General features: G+C 45.7%; 1 protein-coding gene across 5 annotated transcripts in view; it reads right to left on the minus strand.

Annotated features, from left to right (window-relative positions):
- CRTC3 (CREB regulated transcription coactivator 3) overlaps positions 1-22,712 on the minus strand; it is a 119,060-nt gene that overhangs the window by 33,244 nt on the left and 63,104 nt on the right. For all 5 annotated transcript variants that reach the window (XM_037730517.1, XM_017506107.1, XM_017506106.1 and 2 more), the window contains exons 3-6: positions 17,105-17,224; positions 8,891-8,952; positions 7,181-7,243; positions 3,978-4,078 (exon numbers count right to left, since the gene is read on the minus strand). In XM_037730517.1, coding sequence (XP_037586445.1) covers positions 3,978-4,078; positions 7,181-7,243; positions 8,891-8,952; positions 17,105-17,224 — 346 coding nt within the window. The remainder of the gene's footprint in view (positions 1-3,977; positions 4,079-7,180; positions 7,244-8,890; positions 8,953-17,104; positions 17,225-22,712) is intronic.

Below are 22,712 nucleotides of genomic sequence, written 5' to 3' on the forward strand. Positions count from 1 at the left end.
AAAAAAAAAAAAAAAAAAAAAACCCACAAGATATCACTACAAATAAAGGGTTAAAAAGGAAAAGGAATGAGTTGTGACCGGACATCAGGAAACAGAGGACACTAATTTTATCAGTCCCACAGGGATGGGATAGTGATGACCAAGGCTGCATCTGTGTTCCAGGAAACCTCACGGCCTCAGAGCCACTGAGGGCTGGTCTCTTCCGAGACCATGTCCCTTCTCTGCGCTCCCATGCCTGGAGCACCTAAAATAACTCCTCACACAGCCTTGATCTGCTACGTAGAAGGGAAGGCCAGGGGAAGACTCGTAACCAATTTCCTAAAGGAAGCCTCCAGTGTCTCAGTCTCCCCATTCTGGGCCCTCTTGTCCCCGGGTGGGGACTCTGTTTGCCCCTCGTCAGATCTGGGATGCTTGTACCTGCCATTGTGCCCCCGCCCAATCCATGCAATTAACAGGCTTCCATCTTGCAAGGTTATTTGCACTGTAAACCTTCTCCTTAATGCTGCAGGTCAAAGTTTATTGGCAGGTGAAAGGTTACTGGGTCCAAGGCATGCCAAGCCCCCTCCACCCTAAGGAACTGAGGACTGTGGTCCCCAAAGATGGCAATGAACAGCACCTATAGTGCTGGGTGCAGAGAAGACAACTATCACACACCCTTCTATTCCCTGAAAGGAGGAGACTACCCCAGCCCCTCCTCCACATGCCTGATGATAGGAGGGGTGTTAGGGGACGGTCCTAGGCTATGGGACAGGGCCCGTGTCCCAGAGAGCCCTGTGCTTGCTTCTCTGCACATATGTGTGAAGTGGTCATCAGGCTGCACGTGCTGCCAGGGAAATGGCCAGCATTCCCTCTTTACAGATGCTAGATAATTCAACAAAAAGAGAGAAAGTATAAAATCTTGTTTGGCTGCATAAAAATTTATTTCCATCATTTACGCCAACTGCTTATCATTTATGCCTAACTGTCATGAAACTCAACAGCCCATTACGAAAATGACTCAACATGTATCAGGCTTTGTTTTCTTGTGACACAAATCTCCACTCATGAAAGTACCACAGTTTACTGCTCATGTAGTTAAACTGTGAGCAGATGCTCTCATCATTGGCTCACATCAACAACAACAACAATGACAAAAAAGTGTGGCTACATCATTCTGCTCAGGAGATTCCCAGGGAAAGAGCAGTTATTATTGCTTCTAACAAAGAACTCAGTTCCGGCTTCAATTATATTTTCCCTTCACTTTTTAAATCTTTATTTAGTTGCTCCTATAAGAAATACCTTTTTGCAAAGCTAGCCGATATTTTCAAAATCCAAAAGGAAAGAAATGAAACACTTTAATGAAATACAGGGGGAAAATACATGAAACAATTTAAAATAGCTCCCACCAAATATAATTCTCCAGAAATAATTTCCATCCTTGGAGACTTGGATAATATTTTAAACACACTGGTTTTCCCACGTAAACACATCCATATTAGGCTGTGTTTCTGAGTTCTGCTATACTCGCAGGGCAACTGCAAGGAGCAGGCACAGTTCAGACATGTGAGCTGGGGGCCAGCCCACCCTCCATGGGTGTCAGATATTGGAGCCCAACAATTTTTAACTGCTGATTTGAAAAGCAGAGACCGCCACGATTCTCAAGTCAACGCGGGAACCCTGCTCCAGGATTTCTTTCTTTCTTCCTGTTTTTCTCACTGCTCTGTCTACCTAGACCAATATTCACATTCCTTTGCTCTTCTTATTCCATCCTCACTTACACTTTCTGACATTTCCCACCTCTTCTCGCAGAGCCTACATCGCTCAGCATGAATACTTCAACTCAGGTAATTGCTTTCTTTAGTTCCTTTTTCTCCGCATGCAAGCCTCAGAAGGTCCTCACTTGAATTACCTGTGATTCCCTTGTTTCTCTAGGCCTTTGGCCCTTTCTAGAGAAGCATGAACTTTGCAGAGGGCAGTATAAATGAAGGAATGGCAGAAGCAGAAAGGTAGGGGCTCAGGGTAAAAATCTGTCCGTCTGGCTGGCTCCCGTCCATTACGATCCTGCTGTGCTCACAGGCGCCCCCACCGATGGCAGCCTCTGCTTTTTTAGGCTTTGTTTACATATTCCCATCTCTACCTATCCTGAAACTAAATGAATCCCTCTTCCAACACACCCTGCTTCTCTAAGCAGTCAGCAGTGGACCCATATCCAATTTCAACATCACCACCAACTTTCATATTCCCACGTGTAGAAGCATGGGTCGATGTCCCTAACCAATTCTGAAAGCTCTCATAGTTTACAAGCAAACAATCATTTAGGCAAATGTAGTCTTCTCCGAATTGCACCAATAGAACAAATATAGTAACAATTATTATTAAATCCTGTCCCTGCTATATACAAAGAAATAAGTCCATGAATGTTCTCCTGGAAGGAAAAGAGGCCATTTAGGCTTTACATTGTCCAAAAAGTAAAGAAAACCAGAAAAGCTGGTTTTGTGGCTAAAGACGTATTTATTCCTGTTTCAAGAACAAATACACAGCCCTGAAAGTTTTTGGTCAAGAGTCAATCTGCACACAGAATGGCTAATCCAAGACCATTGTTCTTTCTAGATTATAAACCCCAGAAAGGTAGGCTTGGAATGTGTCTGAATGACCAGCCTCCCTCACTTCATGCACAGGTCAGGTGCCAGCACCTGGACGGTGTTTTGGCAAGTGTTGTGCACATGTGAGCCCGTGTGTGGTTCTTCACACGTCTCCATCAGTACCGGCTCCTCTGTGCTGGGCACTGTGCTAGCAGCTGGAGAGAACAAGACCATAAAGATGCTGCCTTCGAGAAATCTACACTGAGCAGAGAAAGAGAAGCATATCCATGTAAACAAGCCGCCAAGCAGTGCAGGTGCTAAGACAGCAGTCTGGGATGTTAGAAGGACATGGCAATTCTGAGCTGAGAGGGAGGAAGGTCAAGATGGCTCCACAGACATGGGGACACACACGAGCTAAGGCTTATGGATCAAGAGGGTGTCGGCCAGGAAGGCCAGGAGTGAGTGAGAGAGGAAGAGAAGGGAACAGGAAGAAACAGTGGTACCCGAGGTGGTTCCCATGGCTACCTTGGGTGTGAGGCGGGGGAGCAGAGAGAAAAGGGAGAGGCAGAGAGGAACCAGACCTTGGGGCTCATGCCATTCCAAAGAAGATCCGAGTTTCCTCCTGAAGGTGAGAGGTGGCAGTGAGGATTTTAAGCAGGAGAGCAAGATGATCGGGTTTGGGTTTGCTCTGAAAGCAGACGCTGTGAGATGGCATGTGTGGGTTACTCCTGGGCTCTCTCCATGCCCTGACACTGGCCAGAGGGCCAACTGAACAGGGCGTGCGCAGTTCCAGTCCAGCCTCCTCATCTCCTTCTCAAAGGCGTGCCTTCCCTCAGGCAGCAGGCCTCTGCTCTGCCCTTGCCTCCCCAGGCTTACCTGACCCCCTCCTCCCCGGGACCATGCTGGCCAGTGCTGCCGGCCACTCAGCAGGGGTCAGCCTCACGCTGGGGTTCAGTCACAACAGGCCCACTGACCCACAGAGACAGCCACTTCCTCCAACCTGGTCTTTTCAGTAATAAAGGTGATCTAGCTCTGTCTGTCACTTCTGGCTTTATTTTTCACTTTGTTCAGATCCTAGGTGGGGAAAGAGGACTCTCGGGAACCTAACATAAAATTGGACTGAAGAGATGTGAGACTGGAAATCAGGAGACCAGTTAGGAACTTATTAGAAGATGATGTATGCCCAGAAACACCAACAAGGAGCGCGTGCCGTGGAGGAAGCAGGCAGAGGCACAGGACCCCAGGAGCTCCATCCATCCTGACTGCATCCCGGACACACACTTCCCCTGCCACGAGCTGCTTCTCACAGACCACTGAACCGGGCAAGTGCAAACACTATTTCAGCCTCTGTCTCCCTCGGGCCCGAGGACAGAATGACAAGCACAGCTGCTGTCAGCAGTGGCCTGTGTGTCTTACCCATGTATGGGGCAGGCCAGGCCGACTGGCCCCCTCCTCCATAGGGGTCCTGGGGCTTGGTGCTCAGAGCACTCGTGTGAAGAGCAGAATCAGAATTGGTCCTAAGGAGGGGAGGAGAGAGTCTGGCTGAAAATCTGTTTTCCTTAAGTGAAAATGCAACAGTCTTTGTTGAATATTAACAATGGGAAAGAAGGCAAGAATAATTGACTTATAATCATCAAATAAGGGGTTAGGACCTACCTGAAGTTCTTTACATCAGTAACAGCCTCTGAGGATAGCCCACACGCCCGAACATTGTAATTTATATTCCTGTAGCCTTATATGCTGACGCTGACGGCTTGGTGACTAGTTCAACACGGATTCACAGCTTCCCTCCGAGATCTTCCTATTCTCCCCAGCTCAGAGGCTGGCTGCGGCAAGTTTAGCCTGTGGCTACACTAGGTTTCCTCCACCAGAGAGTAACTGTTTCTAAGTAAAGGAGCACTTAGAGCAGTGGTTTGCGATACCCTTCCAGGGAGAAGGCAAGGTCAAGGCTAGTCTCAAAATGATAGTAAAGCCTCCTCTGCCTTTTCACTCTTGCCCTCCCCCGAGCACAGTGGGCTCCGCAGTGGCCACGTGAGATGTGATGTCCCACTGCTGAGTGCAGGAGCAGAGAGCCCAGCTGCCCTGGAGACAGCTGTAAAAGGTGAGCATTACCACTATTCTCAATACGTTTTTTTGTGTTTCTTTTAAAAAATATCTAATTTGGGCCGGGCGCGGTGGCTCAAGCCTGTAATCCCAGCACTTGGGGAGGCCGAGGCGGGTGGATCACGATGTCAAGAGATCGAGACCAACCTGGTCAACATGGTGAAACCCCGTCTCTACTAAAAATACAAAAAATTAGCTGGGCATGGTGGCACGTGCCTGTAGTCCCAGCTACTCAGGAGGCTGAGGCAGGAGAATTGCCTGAACCCGGGAGGCGGAGGTTGTGGTGAGCCAAGATCGCGCCATTGCACTCCAGCCTGAGTAACAAGAGCAAAACTCCGTCTCAAAAAAAAAAAAAAATATCTAATTTATGTTAACATGTAATGGGCTTATTATTTTTTTAATTCACTAGTATCTTTTTAAAACTCTCAATTTCTAATATCAATAGATATACTCTCATAAACAAATACTATTTGAGGGCCTCAATGTTTTTTTTTTTTTTTTTTTTTTTTGAGACGGAGTTTCGCTCTTGTCGCCCAGGCTGAAGTGCAGTGGTGCTCACTGCAGCCTCTACCTCCTGGGTTCAAGTGATTTTCCTGTCTCAGCCTCTCAAGTAGCTGGGATTACAGACATGTGCCACCATACCTGGCTAATTTTCATATTTTTAGTAGAGATGGGGTCACCATGTTGGCCAGGCTGGTCTTGAACACCTGATCTCAGGTGATCTGCCCACCTCGGCCTCCCAAAGTGCTGGAATTACAGACATGAGCCACCATGGCAGGCCTCAGTGTTTTTTATTTTATTTGAGATGGAGTCTTTCTCTGTCACCCAGGCTGGAGTGCAGTGTCATGATCTCGGCTCACTGCAACCTCCACCTCCCGGGTTCAAGCAATTCTCCTACCTCAGCCTCCTAAGTAGCTAGGACTACAGGTGTGCACCACCACGCATGGCTATTTTTGTATTTTTAGTAGAGATGGGGTTTCAACATGTTGGCCAGGTTGGTCTCTAACTCCTGACCTCAGGTAATTCACCTGCCTGGGTCTCCCAAAGTGCTGGGATTACAGGCAAGAGCCACTGCACCCAGCCTCAGTGTTTTTTAAGACTGTAAAGTGGACCTAGGAGAAAACTTTGGGAGCCACTAATGTATAGCAAATTTCTGAAATTCTCCCAGCTAACTTAAGTGTCTACGAAGCCTTGGACGCAGGACATGATTATTTATTTATCTCATGAGGTCAAACTGTTGGCCATAAGGAGGACTGGTAAGCAATTTCATTAACCTACAATGCTTGGTGGTCCACTCCAGTGACAGCCTCGGTTGGCTTCAGAGGAGGAAAAGGCAGACAAGGGCAGAACCCGTAGTGCAACAGAAGGAGCATGGCCGCTGGGATCAGAGAGCTGGATTCAGATGCCAGCCTCTTTACAGATTCAAACAGACTCAAGAGAACATCCATCAAATGCGGAGCCAACTGGGAAAATCTAAATATAGACTGGACATTAAGTTATATTAAGGAGTTATTTTAAATTTTGTTAAGTATAAGAACACCATTGTGGTTGTTTTTAGAAAAGGTTCTCGTCGGCCTTACACTGCTGGAGATACATCCAGGTAAAATACTATATCTAGCCAGTCATGGGACTAGGGTGGGAGGTAGGTTTAGAGAGACTGGCAGAATGCTGATAACAAGTGAAGCTGAGGATGGGCACCACAGGCCTCTTATAACACCTCTGTTTGCGTGTATTTACAATTGTGCACCATTAATCAGGTTTCTTTTCGTTTTGGGGACAGCTTCTTTCTGTTGCCCAGGCTGGAGTACAATGGTGCGGCTTTAACCTTCTGGGCTCGGGTGATCCCCCCGCCTCAGCCTCCTGAGTAGCTGGAACCACAGGCATACTTTTTTTTTCCCCCCCAAAGAGACAGGGTCTCACCGTCTGGCCTAGGTTGGCCTCAAGCTCCTGGGCTCACGTGATCCTCTGGCCTCAGCCTCCCAAAGTGTTGGGACTACAGGTGTGAGCCACTGTGCCCAGATTTTTTTTTTAAATACTAGTCCACGTATTAGCTAAGGCCCTTAAACAAGTCACTTCACCTTTTAGAATGGAAAATAATACTCCTTCTTGTAGGGTGTTGTCAGGATTGAAAAAAATGACTGAGGAGCTTGGCCCAAAGTGATTACAACAATGGCTGATGTTTATTCAGCACGTATGTTTCCCAGAGTTATCTTATTCGACCCATGATCTAGGGACCATGGTCTCCATTCTTCAAATGAGTAAACTGAGGCAATCAGAAGTTAAGTACTCTGCTCAAGGTCACACAGTAAGACGCAACCCCTAGTAGTCCCACCCCAGACCTCGTGTGCTCTGTACTGTCCCCTGCAGACACTTAGTAAGTGGTGGGTTTTGTTTTTAACACATCATATCAACATGGCTTACATAAACACATTCTGGCAACTGGATGCTACGTAAAAAAATATCAGGACGGTTAAATTGCTTTAAAATCTCCTTCTACCAGAAAACAACCCATGTACCTGTTAAGTGCAGATGTCAGCCTGAACCCAGGATGCTTTTCTTCTTTCCAAGGAGGCTGCTGCCTTTAAAAACCAGAACATCATAAAAGGAAAAGAAGTCAATCCACAGAGAGCAAAGGAGGTCCTCAGCCCTGCATCTCAGAACTGGCTCTGCAACCTGAGAGTCACTTAAAAATAACCCATGCCTCACTCATTTTGCCCATCATTGTTAAAATGAGGTAAGACTGAATGATCCCTCCAGTGCTGTAATCTCCAATTTCCAGTACAAAAAGTACTAAAAACCCGTAAGGAATAGGAGTAGCTAGTTGGGCAGATGAGTTCAGTGTACACGTAGGGGGCACCTTGGCAATCTTGGATGCAAGAATTTTGCATTCCCGTGCCAATGGCCATGAAGAGGAAAATAACTGTTACAGTTACCCAGGGTATGAAAATATTAGTTTAACCAATCCTGGTGCTCTGAAAATCCGAAGACATTTCTTGGATACACAAAAGAAAAATATCGGTTTGGAGATGCCTTTTACTGATGTAATAAAAGACTGTATTTATTTTACAACCCTGGATCCCAAGATTCTTGGGGGTGGCTGAAAATCTACTTGAGATGGGGCCCACTGACATCCGTCTTTATTTCCTTTCCCAAGTCCAGACACATCATACACAGTAAGTGCTCAGTCAGTATCTGCTCAGAGAATGGAGGGAGAGCAGACTTCAATCCAGAGAGCTAAATATTTTTGATACACATATTTTAAATGCCTCCTGAATCTGATTTGGTGATCTGAAAAATGATACGACGCACACAACAGATGCAAGTTTTTTTCTCAATTAATTCTATTTTCTGTTACCCTCTGTATTGGGTACAAAAATACTCAAGGAGACCTTAAAGCAAATACACTGTGCAAATTACCATTTTAAGAGTCTTTTGTCCTTTTCAGCAGCTTACTAAGACACTCGGAGAAAAGATGCTGATTTTTCTGTCTCAAATTTAAGAATGCCATATCAGAGTATTCTGTTGGTAAATATATTCCAAATGTGTTTCTATTTGGTTTTAAATATGAAGATCTAGGTTTCTTTAAATAACTTTTCATTTTAGACTTTCATATAAGCCTATCACTGGAAACGCAACGCTTAGGTGTTTTTTTGTTTTCTTTGTTTTTCTGAGATGGAGTCTTGCTCTGTCACCAGGCTGGAGTACAGTGGGACGATCTCGGCTCACTGCAACCTCTGACTCCCTGGGTCAGGCAACTCTCCTGCCTCAGCCTCCTGAGTAGCTGGGATTACAGACACGCACCACTACGCCCAGCTACTTTTTGCATTTTTAGTAGAGACAGGGTTTCATCATGTTAGCCAGGATGGTCTCGATCTCCTGACCTCGTGATCCACCCACTACAGCCTCCCAAAGTGCTGGGGTTACAGGCGTGAGCCACTGCGCCGGTGTTTTTTTTTTGTTTGTTTGTTTTTTTAAGAGATGCCGTCTTGCTATGTTGCCCAGGCTGGAGTGTAGTAGCTAGTCACAGCTCCATCATAGCACACTACAGCCTCAAAACTCCTGATCTCCAATGATCCTCCTGCTGAAATTAAATTTTATAAGAGAAAACAGGATTCTATGCTTTATATTAGAAATTTCTAAAACAACATTCAACGTGGATCAAGTTAAGCAAAATTATCTAAAAATAACACACATCCATCATAACTTTTAAAGTATGTCTTGCTTACCTTGGCCAACTCTCATCCAGAGGCTGTGAGGAGTAATTAGCTCCAAAAGCACTACCCTCAAAGTAGAATTTTTAATAAAGGAAAAGTAAAAATTAGTGGAAAGTTGAAGCAGAATGAACAAGGTGAACTCAGAGTTAATTAGCTGAGTTTTTGGCTCTTATCTTTATCCCTGTACCTGACAGCTCTTCCTTCACGCCCTCTCTCATCCCCCTCCTCGACGACAGTCTATTCCGCTGTCTTCCACCCAGTGTTTTCTTTGCATGGTGTTTTGTGGGGTGTTTATTATTTTTTGCCTGTCTGGCACCTCTGTTTTCAGGAACTATTGCCACTCTCGCTCCAAACCTGCTAAGGTTGCTATTCCCTCTGGGCCACATGGGAGGGACCCAGGCCCAGGATTCTAGCCCAGGTACTTCACCCTCTGGAAACAGCGTTTGGCTCAGGGATAGGCACAAACAGAACCAAGAAGGGTGCTTTTGAGGGAAAAACAGGAGTGCCCCAGTAGAGGTGGTGTGAGCCCAAGGGTGTCTGAATCTGGGGGTTTTGCCACGGAGAAAGGCTGTCTATTACACGTGAAGTCATCCCAGAGGTGGCACCACAGAGGTCTCAATGATATTGTATGACACCTTGGATCTAGCCCTTGGGCTTCTAGCGACTTAAGCCCGTACATTTTCTCTTTTTAAGTTAAGGTGGGTTCTTGGTATTTACAGCCAAAAAAGAGGCGCATTAGATGTGTGGTCACTGTCTTATCAATCTTGGGTTGTTCACTGGGTCTGACGCACCTTGGAGCATATTCTGGGCACCTGGAGACACAACAGGGGTGCGGCACACACACTGAGTAGAGAGGCACTGTTTTCATTCATTCAGTTAACTGTTCCCACACACAGCCTTCTGAAGACATTGTTAATCACTTTATTGGGCTAAGAAATCTTCATTTTGCTCAGCCTAAAAGGCAAAACTTATTGTGGTGCTCCACAATTTGGGGCCAGTGGCCTCTTCTGCTCTTATCGTCCCTGCAGCTGTCTGGGTTCCACAAACACAGCCTAGATTTTCCTGCCCCTCTGCCTTTGCTAACGCCACTTTCCCTTTCTCTCCTCCTATGTGGAACTACCTCCTTATCACTTCCCCAAACCAAACCCATTCCTTTTGTCTCCTGGATCACTGATTGGATGAAATATACGTTCGGCAGTTACCAATAACACTTTTCACCCCCAAACCTTTATTTCTTAAGGTGGAAATATACAAGCTATATGACACATCAAGACAGAAATTTGAAAACAGATATCTAAGCACCTACTGTGTGCCAGGCCTGTACTGAGTTCACACTTTCATTTAATCTTAACAACCTTAAAGGCAGATATTTTCCCCATTCCTTAAAATCTGAAGAGACTGAGGCTCCGTTCTAGAAGAGCTGAGAAATCTAAGATCAGATAGCTGGCCTGGTGGATCGGGGTCAGACCCACAACTCACTGATGCCAAAGCCTGAGAGCTCTCTGCTAAGCTATGCGGCCTCTCAGGAAAAGGTGAACTGTACCACATGCCCCAGAAAATAGAAAACAGTACCTGGAGTGTTCTGGGAAGAAGGATGGAGGAGGGTATAAGAGAAGATATCATCTGCTGGGCTCAGGAGGAGACAGGAGCTTTGATGGAGGAGTGGGGCCCTATCCTGTAGGCCTGGGCTGGGCAGCTCAAGTAAATACACAATCTGGAATTAGGAAAATGGAGGCTCTCAGGAGTTCTTAATGATTTAGTGGGAAATGTCTTCTTTGCCAGGAGAAGCATTAGAATTGCAAGTTTCATCTTCTATGTATTAGTTTTTTTTGACATGTCTCATTATCTTATTTCTTAATTTGATCCTGAATCAATAAAATAAAACAGGTAATTTCCCAAGGAGATGTTTCTTCAATGTTCACTATTACGCTTAATGTACATGAAGTACAGATGAGACGGGACCACAGCAGGAGGCAGGAGAGGAAAAGGTGGTGAAGAGGAAGGCCCGGGAGAGACAGACTATCTGTATCTCTGTTGGCAAAGCCGTTAGGGAGGAAACACTGAGACTTGAGACCTACGTTATCTGCCTTTCTCTTTTCTGCAGATTTGATTAATATCTGTTCAGAAATGCTTAATTTCAGGAAGTAGAAGTTAACTCTTTTTCTCAGTACACTGCCATCTTTAAAGTCAATACGTCCGATTTCATAGTACTAATAATACAAATTAGAATGCAGTGGTGTATTAGTCACGTAACGATCAAATGTTTGTGATTTCAATGTTGAGTGTAAGTTAGCATTTTAACCTTCCTGATAGTAACACCACAAAAAGACAGTAAATTCCTAGAAATTTTTAATATAATTAGGCTGAGGCATCAAAAGGTAAAAGATGTGACCTCTGAGCTCTTTTAATTTTTAGTCTCATTTAATTTAGTGGATATTTGAAAACTCGAGGGAAGCACTCATGTTATAAGCTTAGAGTTAAACTTAATGTGAGGAAAACCTAGACAAAGTTTATTAGTTCTTTGGAAAATTTCAGAAAACTTCATTCAGGTGGCTTTAAATACTCCGCAACACTGACATGCCCTAAATAACAACCTCAAGACAGAGAAAACACTCTTATTTATAAACTTGAATTTACCATTTATTCAAGAAACATTGCTGGCGTGCCTGCCAGGTGCCGGCATGCCAGCAGAAGGGACGCACAGGCTACGGGGTTTTTAACAACCTCACTAGCTCCTCTTCCACTGCTTCCTTAGTTAAGCTTAGTGAAGTCTTCTGCTCAATTTCCACATTAAAAAAGGAAAGTGGGGAGGAGGGATAATGAAAGAGATAAACAAAGAGGAGGTGGCTGCAATGGATGGAAACAAAAGTTAAAGTTAAAAAAAAAACCCCACACTCGCATGGATCTTTTCTTATCCCTCTGTGCACTCCTCTCCCTCCCGTGCCTTCTGGCCCAGTGTCCCCTGGGGTCCCGTGGCCTCCCAGGCCACGCCTGCTTGCATTGCTCTGGGAGGCACAGGATGTTTTCAGGATCACTGGGTACCAGGAAGAGTGGGAGCAGATGGGGGGGGTGGCTGGAGCCTCTGGGCACAAGTGCTTGGGAGGCGCTTCCTAAGAGCTTCAGAGCCAGTGCCTGTCTTCCTGGTGGAGAGCCCTGTCCTCCATGTTTGCCTTGGCCAATCCCATCCTTCCCTGGCCCCAGCTGTCACCTACAGTCCAGTAACTCTTAAATCCACACCTGCAGTTGCCAACAGTTCTTGGGAACTCCACGTGCATATTTCCAACTGGCTACTCAAGTCCTCCGCCAAAAGTACCCAAGACAGCTCAAATTCTACTGAAATCCAACCAATTACTGTCCCTTTCATCTGTTGTTCTTCTTATGGTCCATCTTATTTAGTGAGGGCACCATCCACCAAGACAGTCAGGTTAGGGCAGTCGTTCCAGTCTTTCCCTCTGCCCAAGCCTCTGCAGTTCTGTGTAGGAAAACCTTCCTGCTCGAGTTACTGCCTCAACCCATCAACACAGGGACTCCTGTTCCTCTCAACCTGGGGAGGGAACAGTTCTTACTCACTCTTCCCCAAAGGAAGGGGAGCAGCTCTTCTGCTGATAAGAGAGGACATCAGCTGGCCCGTTTACCAGTGGGTGGGGATACCGAGCTACAGAAGCTGAAAATAAGACCTGCCCTGCCCCTTTCTCTGTGCGGCTTGACCTGCGGCTGGGTGAGCAGGCGCAGGGTTCCCTTCTCTTGGCTTCCTATCTCTATGTGGGTCAGTGCACCTCGGCAGGGCTCAGGAACAGCCTTGTGGCGGCAGCCTGGAAGCCAGGCATTTTCTCTCCTGCTCTAAAACTCTGTGTTCTGCCAGGGACACAGTTTGTGGGGTGGGCCTGTGACCCTCCATGCAGCTGGTGGGGTAGGTGGACTTGGGAGTCTGCTTAATAGAACCCACCCACCAGGACAAGTTTCAGTTTTAGATTTAATACAGAAAACTAGCCACAATTTGGCTCCATCCTGATTTCTCAGCTATGTGTTTACTGTCATTCTACTTCCTTTTGTCCCTTTACCTCCAACTATGTCCCACTAGAATACATCTTAAAGTCAAACTGTAAGGGTCGCATATAAGTGGTATCTTTTTGAGTCCTTGCATTTATAAAAACATCCTATTTCCCTCAGCACAGGAGAGGCAAATAGGCTGCATGTGGTATTGTGAAGTCAGAATATTTCCCCCTTAACATTCTAAAGACCAGTGTTTCCTTGTCCTTCAAGAGGTGACGGGTGTTAGGTAAAAGTTGGATTTTGTGATGACATAAGTTTTGGAAACCCTGGGGTAAAGAGAAGTTGTTTCTTAACTGCAGGACTTTTCAGAGCCCTAATATATACGGTCAGGCTCCAAGAGGAGATAGCAGAGTATGGTGTTTCTCAAATGTAATAGGCCATGTATTTCAAAGCAACAGTGTCCTATAAACCAGTGTCCTAACATTTTCATCTCATTATGATGAAAAGAACCAAAGCAAGGCCCAGCCCAGAGAGGAGAATCATTCCTAACTCTGTGGTTCTTAGGCCTCTTTTCATGAGCCTTCAGGCTAGTGAGCCCTCTACTTCCTTTAAAGGAAGGCATTTTCTACGCTTCTTCAGCATGTCTCTTCTTTCTCAGTGTGTTACCCACAAGTCTGAGAAAATATTTTATTTGCTATAAATGTATGTGACTAGTTCAGAAGTTCAGCAATGGTGTTTAGGACCTGGCATGTCTGCCACCCTTGAGGAGTGGGAGTGAGAGGGCCGCTACAGACTGCACAGCTGCAGAAGGGCAGGAGAGCGTCTATTCCAAGTGCTCCAGCCCAGGCCCCCAGCCAGGAGCAAGCCCTGACAGTGCCTCTCCTCTGCCTGCATGGGTCTAGGGCAGGGCCCAGCTGCAGCTGCGCCTTGGTCTTCTGTGCTGCCCGTGCCAAGGGCAAAGCCCACTCCAGAAGGAATCTCCTGTCCAGAGCTCTGCACTCTGTGGCTGCCCACTCTGAGAGGAAGTCAGAATATTCGTTAAACAATGTTCATTTTCTTTGAGATCACCCAATTGTAGGAGTGAACCCTCAGAGCCCTTGTCTAAGCCAGTGTGCCCTCCTTAAATAATACCCAAGCCAAGAAGCAGCTGTAAGAAGGGAATTCTGATTACATTTTTTTCCTTTTGTTCTAACAAAGATTCAAACCAGTCTTTTATACTTCCAAATGACGAAACTTCATTAAAAAATAGATAAATGTGCAAGGCCACAATTTTAAGCAAATTATTTCACAACCCACAGAATGGAGGCCATGAAAACAAAGATGGAATCACAGCCCCTCAGCCCCTCCAAGCCCCTGAGCTGCCTCCCTGCAGATGCCATCCTCCTCCAAGGTCTCCCTTTTCATGGACCCTTGGTTCCTCACGACAATGGGCAAAAGAACTTTCTTTGCATCACAGATGTCCAGTCCCAGGACCCCAGTTTAGGGGCTTAGGAGACCACAAAGACATGGCTCATGATCAGTGACTCTGACTCATACTGTCTAATGACTTTAATTTCTCTGCATTTTCCCTTGGTTTTTGCTTCTCCTTCCTTTAGGAGTTGACTAGCTTTGCTAATACTCACCAGTTGATCCCTACAGTGCCAGATTAGACCCTGTCCTAAGAGACAGGGTCCCCGAACAAAGGAAGTTGCCTTCCTTTCTGGAACTTTGCACCACAATCTCCTCCCTCTGCCTCAAACATACGCTCCCAACCGCTTTACCCTCTCAAATCTCACTCACCACCATCTAAAGCCATTTTCCTTTATTAGTTTTTGCCTGTTTGCCATCATCTCCCACAGGACTGTAAACTCAAGAAAGCAGGAACTATGTCTCCCGTCACTGGGCTTACAACAGGGCCTGGCACAGAGAAGGGGCTCTGTAAACATCTAATGAATGAACGCTTTCTCCTCTTGCTTCTTATCCCTCAAGCCTCAGATTTCCCCCAGGATGACTTGGTTTCCCCAGAATGGTTCAAGCTGCACCTCAGACGTGCTCCCACAGCCCCCGAGCTGCCTCCCTGCAGACGCCAGACCTGCCGTGGCTGCTTGTTTGCTGAGCAGCCTCTCCCACTAAACTCTGGGCAACCTGAGGGCAGGGACCATGCTATGTTTACTGTGACAGTGAGCTAAATGTCTAAAATGATGTCTGCCCACTAGCACAAACTTAACAAATAGTTTTTGTAACTGAATAAACATGCTCTTCCTTTCTCTTTTCTCAATTCCCTCCTCTTCTATTCCTTTGGTTAATAAAGCTATGTGTATGCTTACACGTTTAGACTGTATTTGCTTCAAACGTATCTGAGATAGCCACATATACATCTACACACATACATATGCATGGCATGATGTTTAATATACTCTACAGAAATGAGAGCACCATCAGGAGAAAGAGGGAACTGAGAGCTGAAAAAACATACATTGTTAAATCACGCAAAGAAGCACTCAGAGTCTTCTGCTTGAACATTCTAGGCAGTTTGGACCAGTTTGATGTACTGCTCCATCCTGACATGTGCAAATTTGCTGATGAATTGCCTCCATTTCCTTTTGCCTTTTTCATTCAGTGTCAAAGTTATCACACATTCCAGAATAGAATTCTCCAGATTATTTACCATCTTTACTTTCCTTGATAACAGCCACATAATACACAAAATCAGAAGTCGGTCCTTCTGCGGGCCAAATGTGGTGTGTCCCTGGGGGCGGGAGGAAGGGGAGAGACAAACATTCTCTGAGGACATTATCCTTGCCTCCAAATAGATTAGAAACTGTGGCTGGGCACCTGGCTCACACCTATAATCCCAGCGCTTTGGGAGGCTGAGGTGGGCACATCACGAGGTCAGGAGATCGAGACCATTCTGGCTAACACAGTGAAACCCCGTCTCTACTGAAAATACAAACAAAAAAAAATTAGCTGGGTGTGGTGGCACGTGCCTATAGTCCCAGCTACTGGGGAGGCTGAGGCAGGAGAACTGCTTGAACCCAGGAGGTAGAGGTTGCAGTGAGCCGAGATCACGCCACTGCACTCTAGCCTGAGTGACAGAGTGAGACTCCATCTCAAAAACAAAAACAAAACCCAAACAAACAAACAAACAAACCTACAGCAAGCCTGAAGGCAAGAGAAGCTGGGGTTTCCCTAGGGTGCCTCACAACTCCTGTCTCCCTTGCACAAGGTCCTCATCTCTGCTAGTGGGCACAGGTGGCGTGGTGAGGGTGGAGTACAGGCTGGGCCATCGGCTGGGCCTGAACTGCATCGCGGGCAGGTTAGTTCACCACATGCTCAGTTTCCTCATCAGAAAAGGAGGGTCAGAAAAATACATGACCCAGTGAGTTTCTGAGGTCTAAATGGCACATAAATTGCCCGGCACAGTGCCTGGCACGGGTAGGTGCTCAGTAAACATGAGTGCCCTGCCCCCACTTCCTGGTTTCTGGGCTTGTGAAGCCAACTCTACCATCACTGCCAGGAATTCAGCTCTCCACAGTGGGGCCCACCCTGCCTTCCTTCGCCCTCCTCCTCCCCTGAGCCCGAGTTCTAAGAAGGATGAAGTGAGAGTACCGGCCCTCCTGGCACACTTCTGTGTCCCCTCCTGAAAAACCCAGCTCAGACTGTTCCCCACACAGCAGCGACCGCCACTGCCGCCTGTAAGCAGCACTGATGAAATAAAATACTGTCAGGTGAATTCACCATTTCCTTTCCTTGATTTCTATGTAACTGCGTAGAGTTTGGTGTGACTGTGCATTGCTGCATGAGATTTTCCTATATTCTAGGTTTATTTTAGTTATCACTGAGTTTGAAGCATCACAAATAGAAAATTATATGAAATTTTTTAAGTTCCAAAAGCAGGTCAGCAGACCAAAAGAAATACAAATAAATCACATACCTGTATGTCCATTTTTGCTAGATAGACTAAGTCTCTGTAACCTGATTCAAAGTCAGGTTTAACTCTAACTTGGCTGAATTACACGTGGTTTTTGTTGTTATTTCATGAATCTGAACTTTACTGATGCTGTCATAAACACCTACAATGTTTCCAAATTTTGACTGCAGAGATGTTTCTAGTTTCCAATTCATTTATTTGTATTACCTCCCTTCATCAGATAAAGATTTTGAAGCCAAAGGAGAATTGCAGGGAAGATAAATCCTGACAACTTTTCAAACATTTCAGAACACACACTCCCCCTGAAGAGTAAAAAAGGATATTTGTCGCCCTGGCTTGTCCCCAGACCTTCGGTGGAGGGGGTGGAAGCGGTTCCTGCACGGCCTCTCCACCAGCCCGTGGTGGCGGGTTCCCCGAACATTGTCAGCTTGGTGGAATGACGGCTGCAAAGAGAAGGGAAGAAGAGTTGGCCTCCAACCACGAAATCATCACTCACGCTCATGAACAGCTGATAACAACAGCAGGCGAAAGGACTGATTTTACAGTTTTCCTTATTATGCATTAGACGGCCTTGGGTCAAGGTAAATAAAATAAAGTAGTATATGGAACTGTTTTTATATAATAACCATAAAATACTGAAAAATTGTCTGTAATGTGTTAAGAGGAAAACTAAAAGAATGACATAATAAAAGTTGTCACGCAAATGGGGAAGAAGAATCGGGAGACTGAGAATTCATATACCAAATCCCAGAAACTAGAAAGGACACTTTGAAATGTAAAAGAGGCATATTTAAGAAAGAAAGAAACTGGCAAGCCATGAGGCAGCTATTTGTACTACACTGTGCCTTTTCAAATTTTTGAGTGAATTCACAATGTTTGAAAATTTAGACTTGAGCATTCTAGCGAAAAATCAGAATTTTTTTTTTTTTTTTTGAGACAGCGTCTTGCTCTGTTGCCCAGGCTGGAGTGCAGTGGCGCGATCTCGGCTCACTGCAACCTCCACCTCCTGGGTTCAAGCGATTCTCTCGCCTCAGCCTCCCAGGTAGCTGGGATTACAGATGTGCGCCAGCATGCCCAGCTCATTTTTGTATTTTTAGCAGAGACAGGGTTTCACCATGTTGGCCACGCTGGTCTCGAACTCCTGACCTCAAGTGATCCGCCCACCTTGGCCTCCCAAAGTGCTGGGATTACAGGCATGAGCTACTGCGTCCAGCCATAAGTCAAAATATTTTGGCCACACTGAACCACACTCATCTCAGGCTGAAGTTGAGCGTGGCTGCTCCCTGTAGATGGGACACCCACTCTCTTATTTTTAAACCTAACACGCAAACCATTTCACTGACTCATCATTTGAGACATTCAGAGTGTGTAACCCCTGAGTTAAAGAGAAAAAAAGGAATGCTATCTAAATACAAGCGGAAAACAAACATACAGATCATCAGTCCCTAAATGGTACAAATGAAAAAGGAGAAACAGATTCAAGATAAATTCATGGTCAATAAATCCAAAATCCTTTTTAAGGAGATGCTTGCGGTATGCGCTTAACATTTTTGAGACTGGCATCACAAAGGGCAATCTTTTTGACTGTCAAAGGCCAAATCCGAGGCTGGGCCCATAAATCTCACATAATAGGGCAATGTGTATACATTATGCAATAGATGTGCTTGTGAAATACAGCAAACAGCTTTCCTTCTCCCATGCCCTCCAGCATTAAGATATAACTGACAAATAAAAATTGTGTATATTTACACTGCACAACATGACGTTTTGATATATGTATCCATAGCAAAATGATGAAATCAAGGTAATTAACATATCCGTCAACTCACATACTAACCATTTAAAACAGAGTTTCTTTTACGTCAACTGAATCGCATGTAAAATAGGTAGTTTACTGTGAAAGGAATCCTATGACACATGTACGTATGTTTTTACAGGGGACTTCCTGCAGCTAAAAACTACGTTTTCTTTGTTAAACATGGATTTTCTCATTTTGGATTTCAGAATTACTCCCATTTCTCCCAAGTGAACTCATAAAAAATCTGGACTAATTTGATCTAACAGTTCCAGTCTATTTTTATAATCCAAATCTATAAACTCACAAAATAAAGTTATCTAAGCAAAGAATAACTTCTGGGCTGGAAGAAAAATAGCCAGTATGAGATAGGGAAGCTGCATTTGATCTTACACAATGGAACATCTATTCTAGAGACGAATACATTGAAATACCTATAAAATAACGGGACAAACTTACAGCAGGTGCTTCTTGGTAAGATGCAATGAGAAGGACACAGGATAGGGTCTCATTCTGTCACCCAGGCTGGAGTGCAGTGGCACAATCATGACTGACTGCAACTTCCACTTCCCAGGCTCAGCCTCCTGAGCAGCTGAGATTACAGGTGCATGCCAACATGCCCAGGTAAATTTTTTCTTTTTTTTTTTTTGGAGAGACAAGCTCTCACCATGTTGGCCAGGCTGGTCTCAAACTCCTGACCTCAACTGATCCACCCACATTGGCCTCCCAAAATGCTAGGATTACAGGCCAAACTGGGGTCCTGGAGGCCAGTTCACAGGGTTGGGAGAAGGATCTTTAGAAGGGGTTCTAAAAAGCAGAGAGTTCCTGAAATGCCTTTTAGACTTCCTGTTAAGCTTGTATTTTCTGGCTGGGTGGAATGGCTCCTGTCTACAGTCCCAGCACTTTGGGAGGCAGAGGTGGGAGAAAAGTTTGGGGCCAGGAGTTTGCGACCAGCCTGGGAAACATAGTGAGACCTCATCTCTACAAAAAAATATGAAAATGAGCTCTACAAACAAACAAATTAGCTAGGCATGGTGGTGAATGCCTGCAGTCTCAGTACTTCGGGAGCATGAGGTGGAGGATCACTTGAGGCCAGGAGTTCAAGACCAGCCTGGGCAACATTGCAAGCCCTCATTTCTACAAAAAAATAAAAACAAAAAAAAAATTAGCGGGGTGTGGTGGTGCCCACCTGTAGTCCTAGCTACTGGGGAGGCTGAGGCGGGAAGATTACTTGAACCCAGGTATTCGAGGCTGCAGTGCGCTATGATCACCACACTGCACTCCAGCCTGGGCAACAGAGCAAGATCTTCTCTCTAAAACAAACAAAACAAAAACAAACAAAATAAAAGCTTTTATTTTCGATTTAACGGCTGGCTCTTTTGCATTAACCACTGCTGGCCCAAATCCTGTATAACTGCTGGTATTCAGTTGTGGGGTGGGTGATCTCTGCTTTTGATATTTTCTTCTCTTCCTTACTGTGGCCCAATCTCAACTCTCTGCCCCTGCAGTATCTGATCTTTCTCCAAACTATATTTGGCTTTAGACTTCTCAATTACTTCTTAAAGACCTGCCTTGCTCATCAAATGAATTAGAGTAGCTGTTCAGTCAGGGAAGCCAGAAACTAAAGGCAGTTTAAGAATGAAGTCTGGAGCCGGGCGCGGTGGCTCATGCCTGTAATCCCAGCACTTTGGGAGGCCGAGGCGGGTGGATCACGAGGTCAAGAGATCGAGACCATCCTGGTCAACATGGGGAAACCCCACCTCTACTAAAAATACAAAAATTAGCCAGACTTGGTGGCACTAGAATCACTTGAATCCAGGAGGCAGAGGCTGCAGTGAGCCGAAATCGTGCCACTGTACTCCAGGCTGGGTGACAAAGAAATACTAACGTGCCACTCCAAACTTCACTTTTTCTACTCCTCTTCAAGTTTTAACCATGTAAGTTCTTACATAGTTGTACCTGCAGAGTACATACGGTATTTATTTATTTTTTGAGATGGAGTCTCTCTCTGTCACCCAGGATGGAGTGCAGTGGCGCGATCTTGGCTCATTGCAACCTCCGACTCCTGGGTTCAATCGAGACTCCTGCCTCAGCCTCCTGAGTAGCTGGGATTACAGGCACGTGCCACCATGCCCGGCTAATTTTTGTATTTTTAGTAGAGACAGGGTTTTGCCATGTTGGCCACACTGGTCTTGAACTTCTGACCTCAAGTAATCCACCTGCCTCAGCCAAAGTATTGGGATTACAGGCATGAGCAACCATGCCCAGCCAGTATTTTAAACATGCAGGTTCCCATTTACGGTCCTTCCCTCCCTCCCTCCCTTGCCCTTCTCCCCGCCTCACCCTTCTCTCCCTCTCTCCCTCCCTTCCTCCCCTCTCTCTCTCTCCTCTGCTCTCTCTCTCTCTCTTTCTGACAGGGTCTCCCCTCTGTTGCTCAGGCTGCAATGCAGTGGCAGGATCTCAGCCGTCCCAGGCTCAAGTGATCCTCCTGCTTCAGGGTCTCAAGTACCTGGGACTGCAACTGTGAGCCAACACACCTGACAAAGTTTTGCATTTTTTTGTAAAGACGGGATTTCGCCATGTTGCCCAGTCTGGTTCAAACTTCTGAGCTCAAATGATCCACCTACCTTGGCCTCCCAAAGTGCTGAGATTACAGGCATGAGCCACTGTGCCCAGCTCCTGTTTGCAAGTTCTTCTGACTTATACCTCCCTTGTTCTTCAAGAAAAACGGGGCTAGGAACAGTGGCTCACGCCTGTAATCCCAGCATTTTGGGAGGCCGAGGCAAGCGGATCACTTGAGGCCAGGAGATCAAGACCACCGTGGCCAACATGGTGAAACTCCATCTCTACTAAAAATACAAAAATACAAAAGAAAAAAAAAGTTAGCCAGGCGTGGTTGCACAGGCCTGTAATCCCAGCTACTCATGAGGCTGAGGCAGGAGAGTTGCTAGAACCCGGGAGGTAGAGATTACAGTGAGCTGAGATCGCGCCAGGCTCTGAAAAGCACTCTCCTGTTTCAGAACATGGGACCTAGACACGAAACTGAGGAAGAGTGGGATTCTGTGCCTCCATATCTAAACGCTTTTCCACATTAATGTCTGGGATCCAGTGCTAGATAGACCAGAGAGGGAGTGACATGGCTAGTGCTGACAGCAGAACTCTTTCTGAAATGAAACAGGACATGTGAATCTTCCAAAAGAAGCAGAGTTGTGGATTTCCAGGTAGAAGTTAGAGCTAATGGCAGGCAGTACCATACTCCCGGAGTTCTCCCCCAAGGGACCTAGAGCTCAGTTCGATGAGATCTCAATTACGTGTAGGTGCACACCTACATATCACATAGCATCTGAAAGCTGCACCCAATGATGAATGGCTGAAAAGTTGCAACTGGATTTCCTCACCTAGGGGGAACATTACCTCCTCTAATTTAGACATTATTGATCTATAAACGTGACCTACGTTGGCATTAACTCTCCGGGTAGATGTACCACACTGTTGGCATTTCACTGCATTTGTGGTTCATCAGAAACCCCACATCTTACTTACTTGACCGGTAAACCATAAGCAGATTCCCACATAAGCCCATGCTTAGCTAGGAAATAAGCTGAAGGCCAAGAATCGGAGAGTTGCGGTTTATTATCAACTCAGGAAGCGTAACATTACTAAAAGTGTATCTGGTACGGTATATTCTTTATGTGTGAACAGTCAAGACATACTTTTTTCTTCTGCATCTAAATAGAAAAATTCTAGCTTATGGTTGTATTTCTACATAAAGTTATTAAAAACAGGAGAAATGTAATTTGCAAATACCTTGAAGTGAAATACGGGTTTCTACATGCTAATGGCATGACCAAATACATTCTTCCATGTAAGAAGTTCTACAGGGCCAGGTGCGGTGGTTCACACCTATAATCCCAGCACTTTGGAAGGCCGAGGTGGGTGGATCATTTGGGGTCAGGAGTTCGAGGCCAGCCTGGCCAACATGGTAAAACTCTGTCTGTACTAAAAATACCAAAATTAGCTGGGCATGGTGGCATGCGCCTATAGTTCCAGCTACTGGAGAGGCTGAGGCAGGAGAATCACTTAAACCTGGGGGACAGAGGTTGTAGTGAACCGAGATCACGCCATTGCACTCCAGC

This window comes from Cebus imitator, unplaced genomic scaffold, assembly GCF_001604975.1.
Source record: "Cebus imitator isolate Cc_AM_T3 unplaced genomic scaffold, Cebus_imitator-1.0 Scaffold348, whole genome shotgun sequence".
Classification (NCBI taxonomy): Eukaryota; Metazoa; Chordata; class Mammalia; order Primates; family Cebidae; genus Cebus; species Cebus imitator.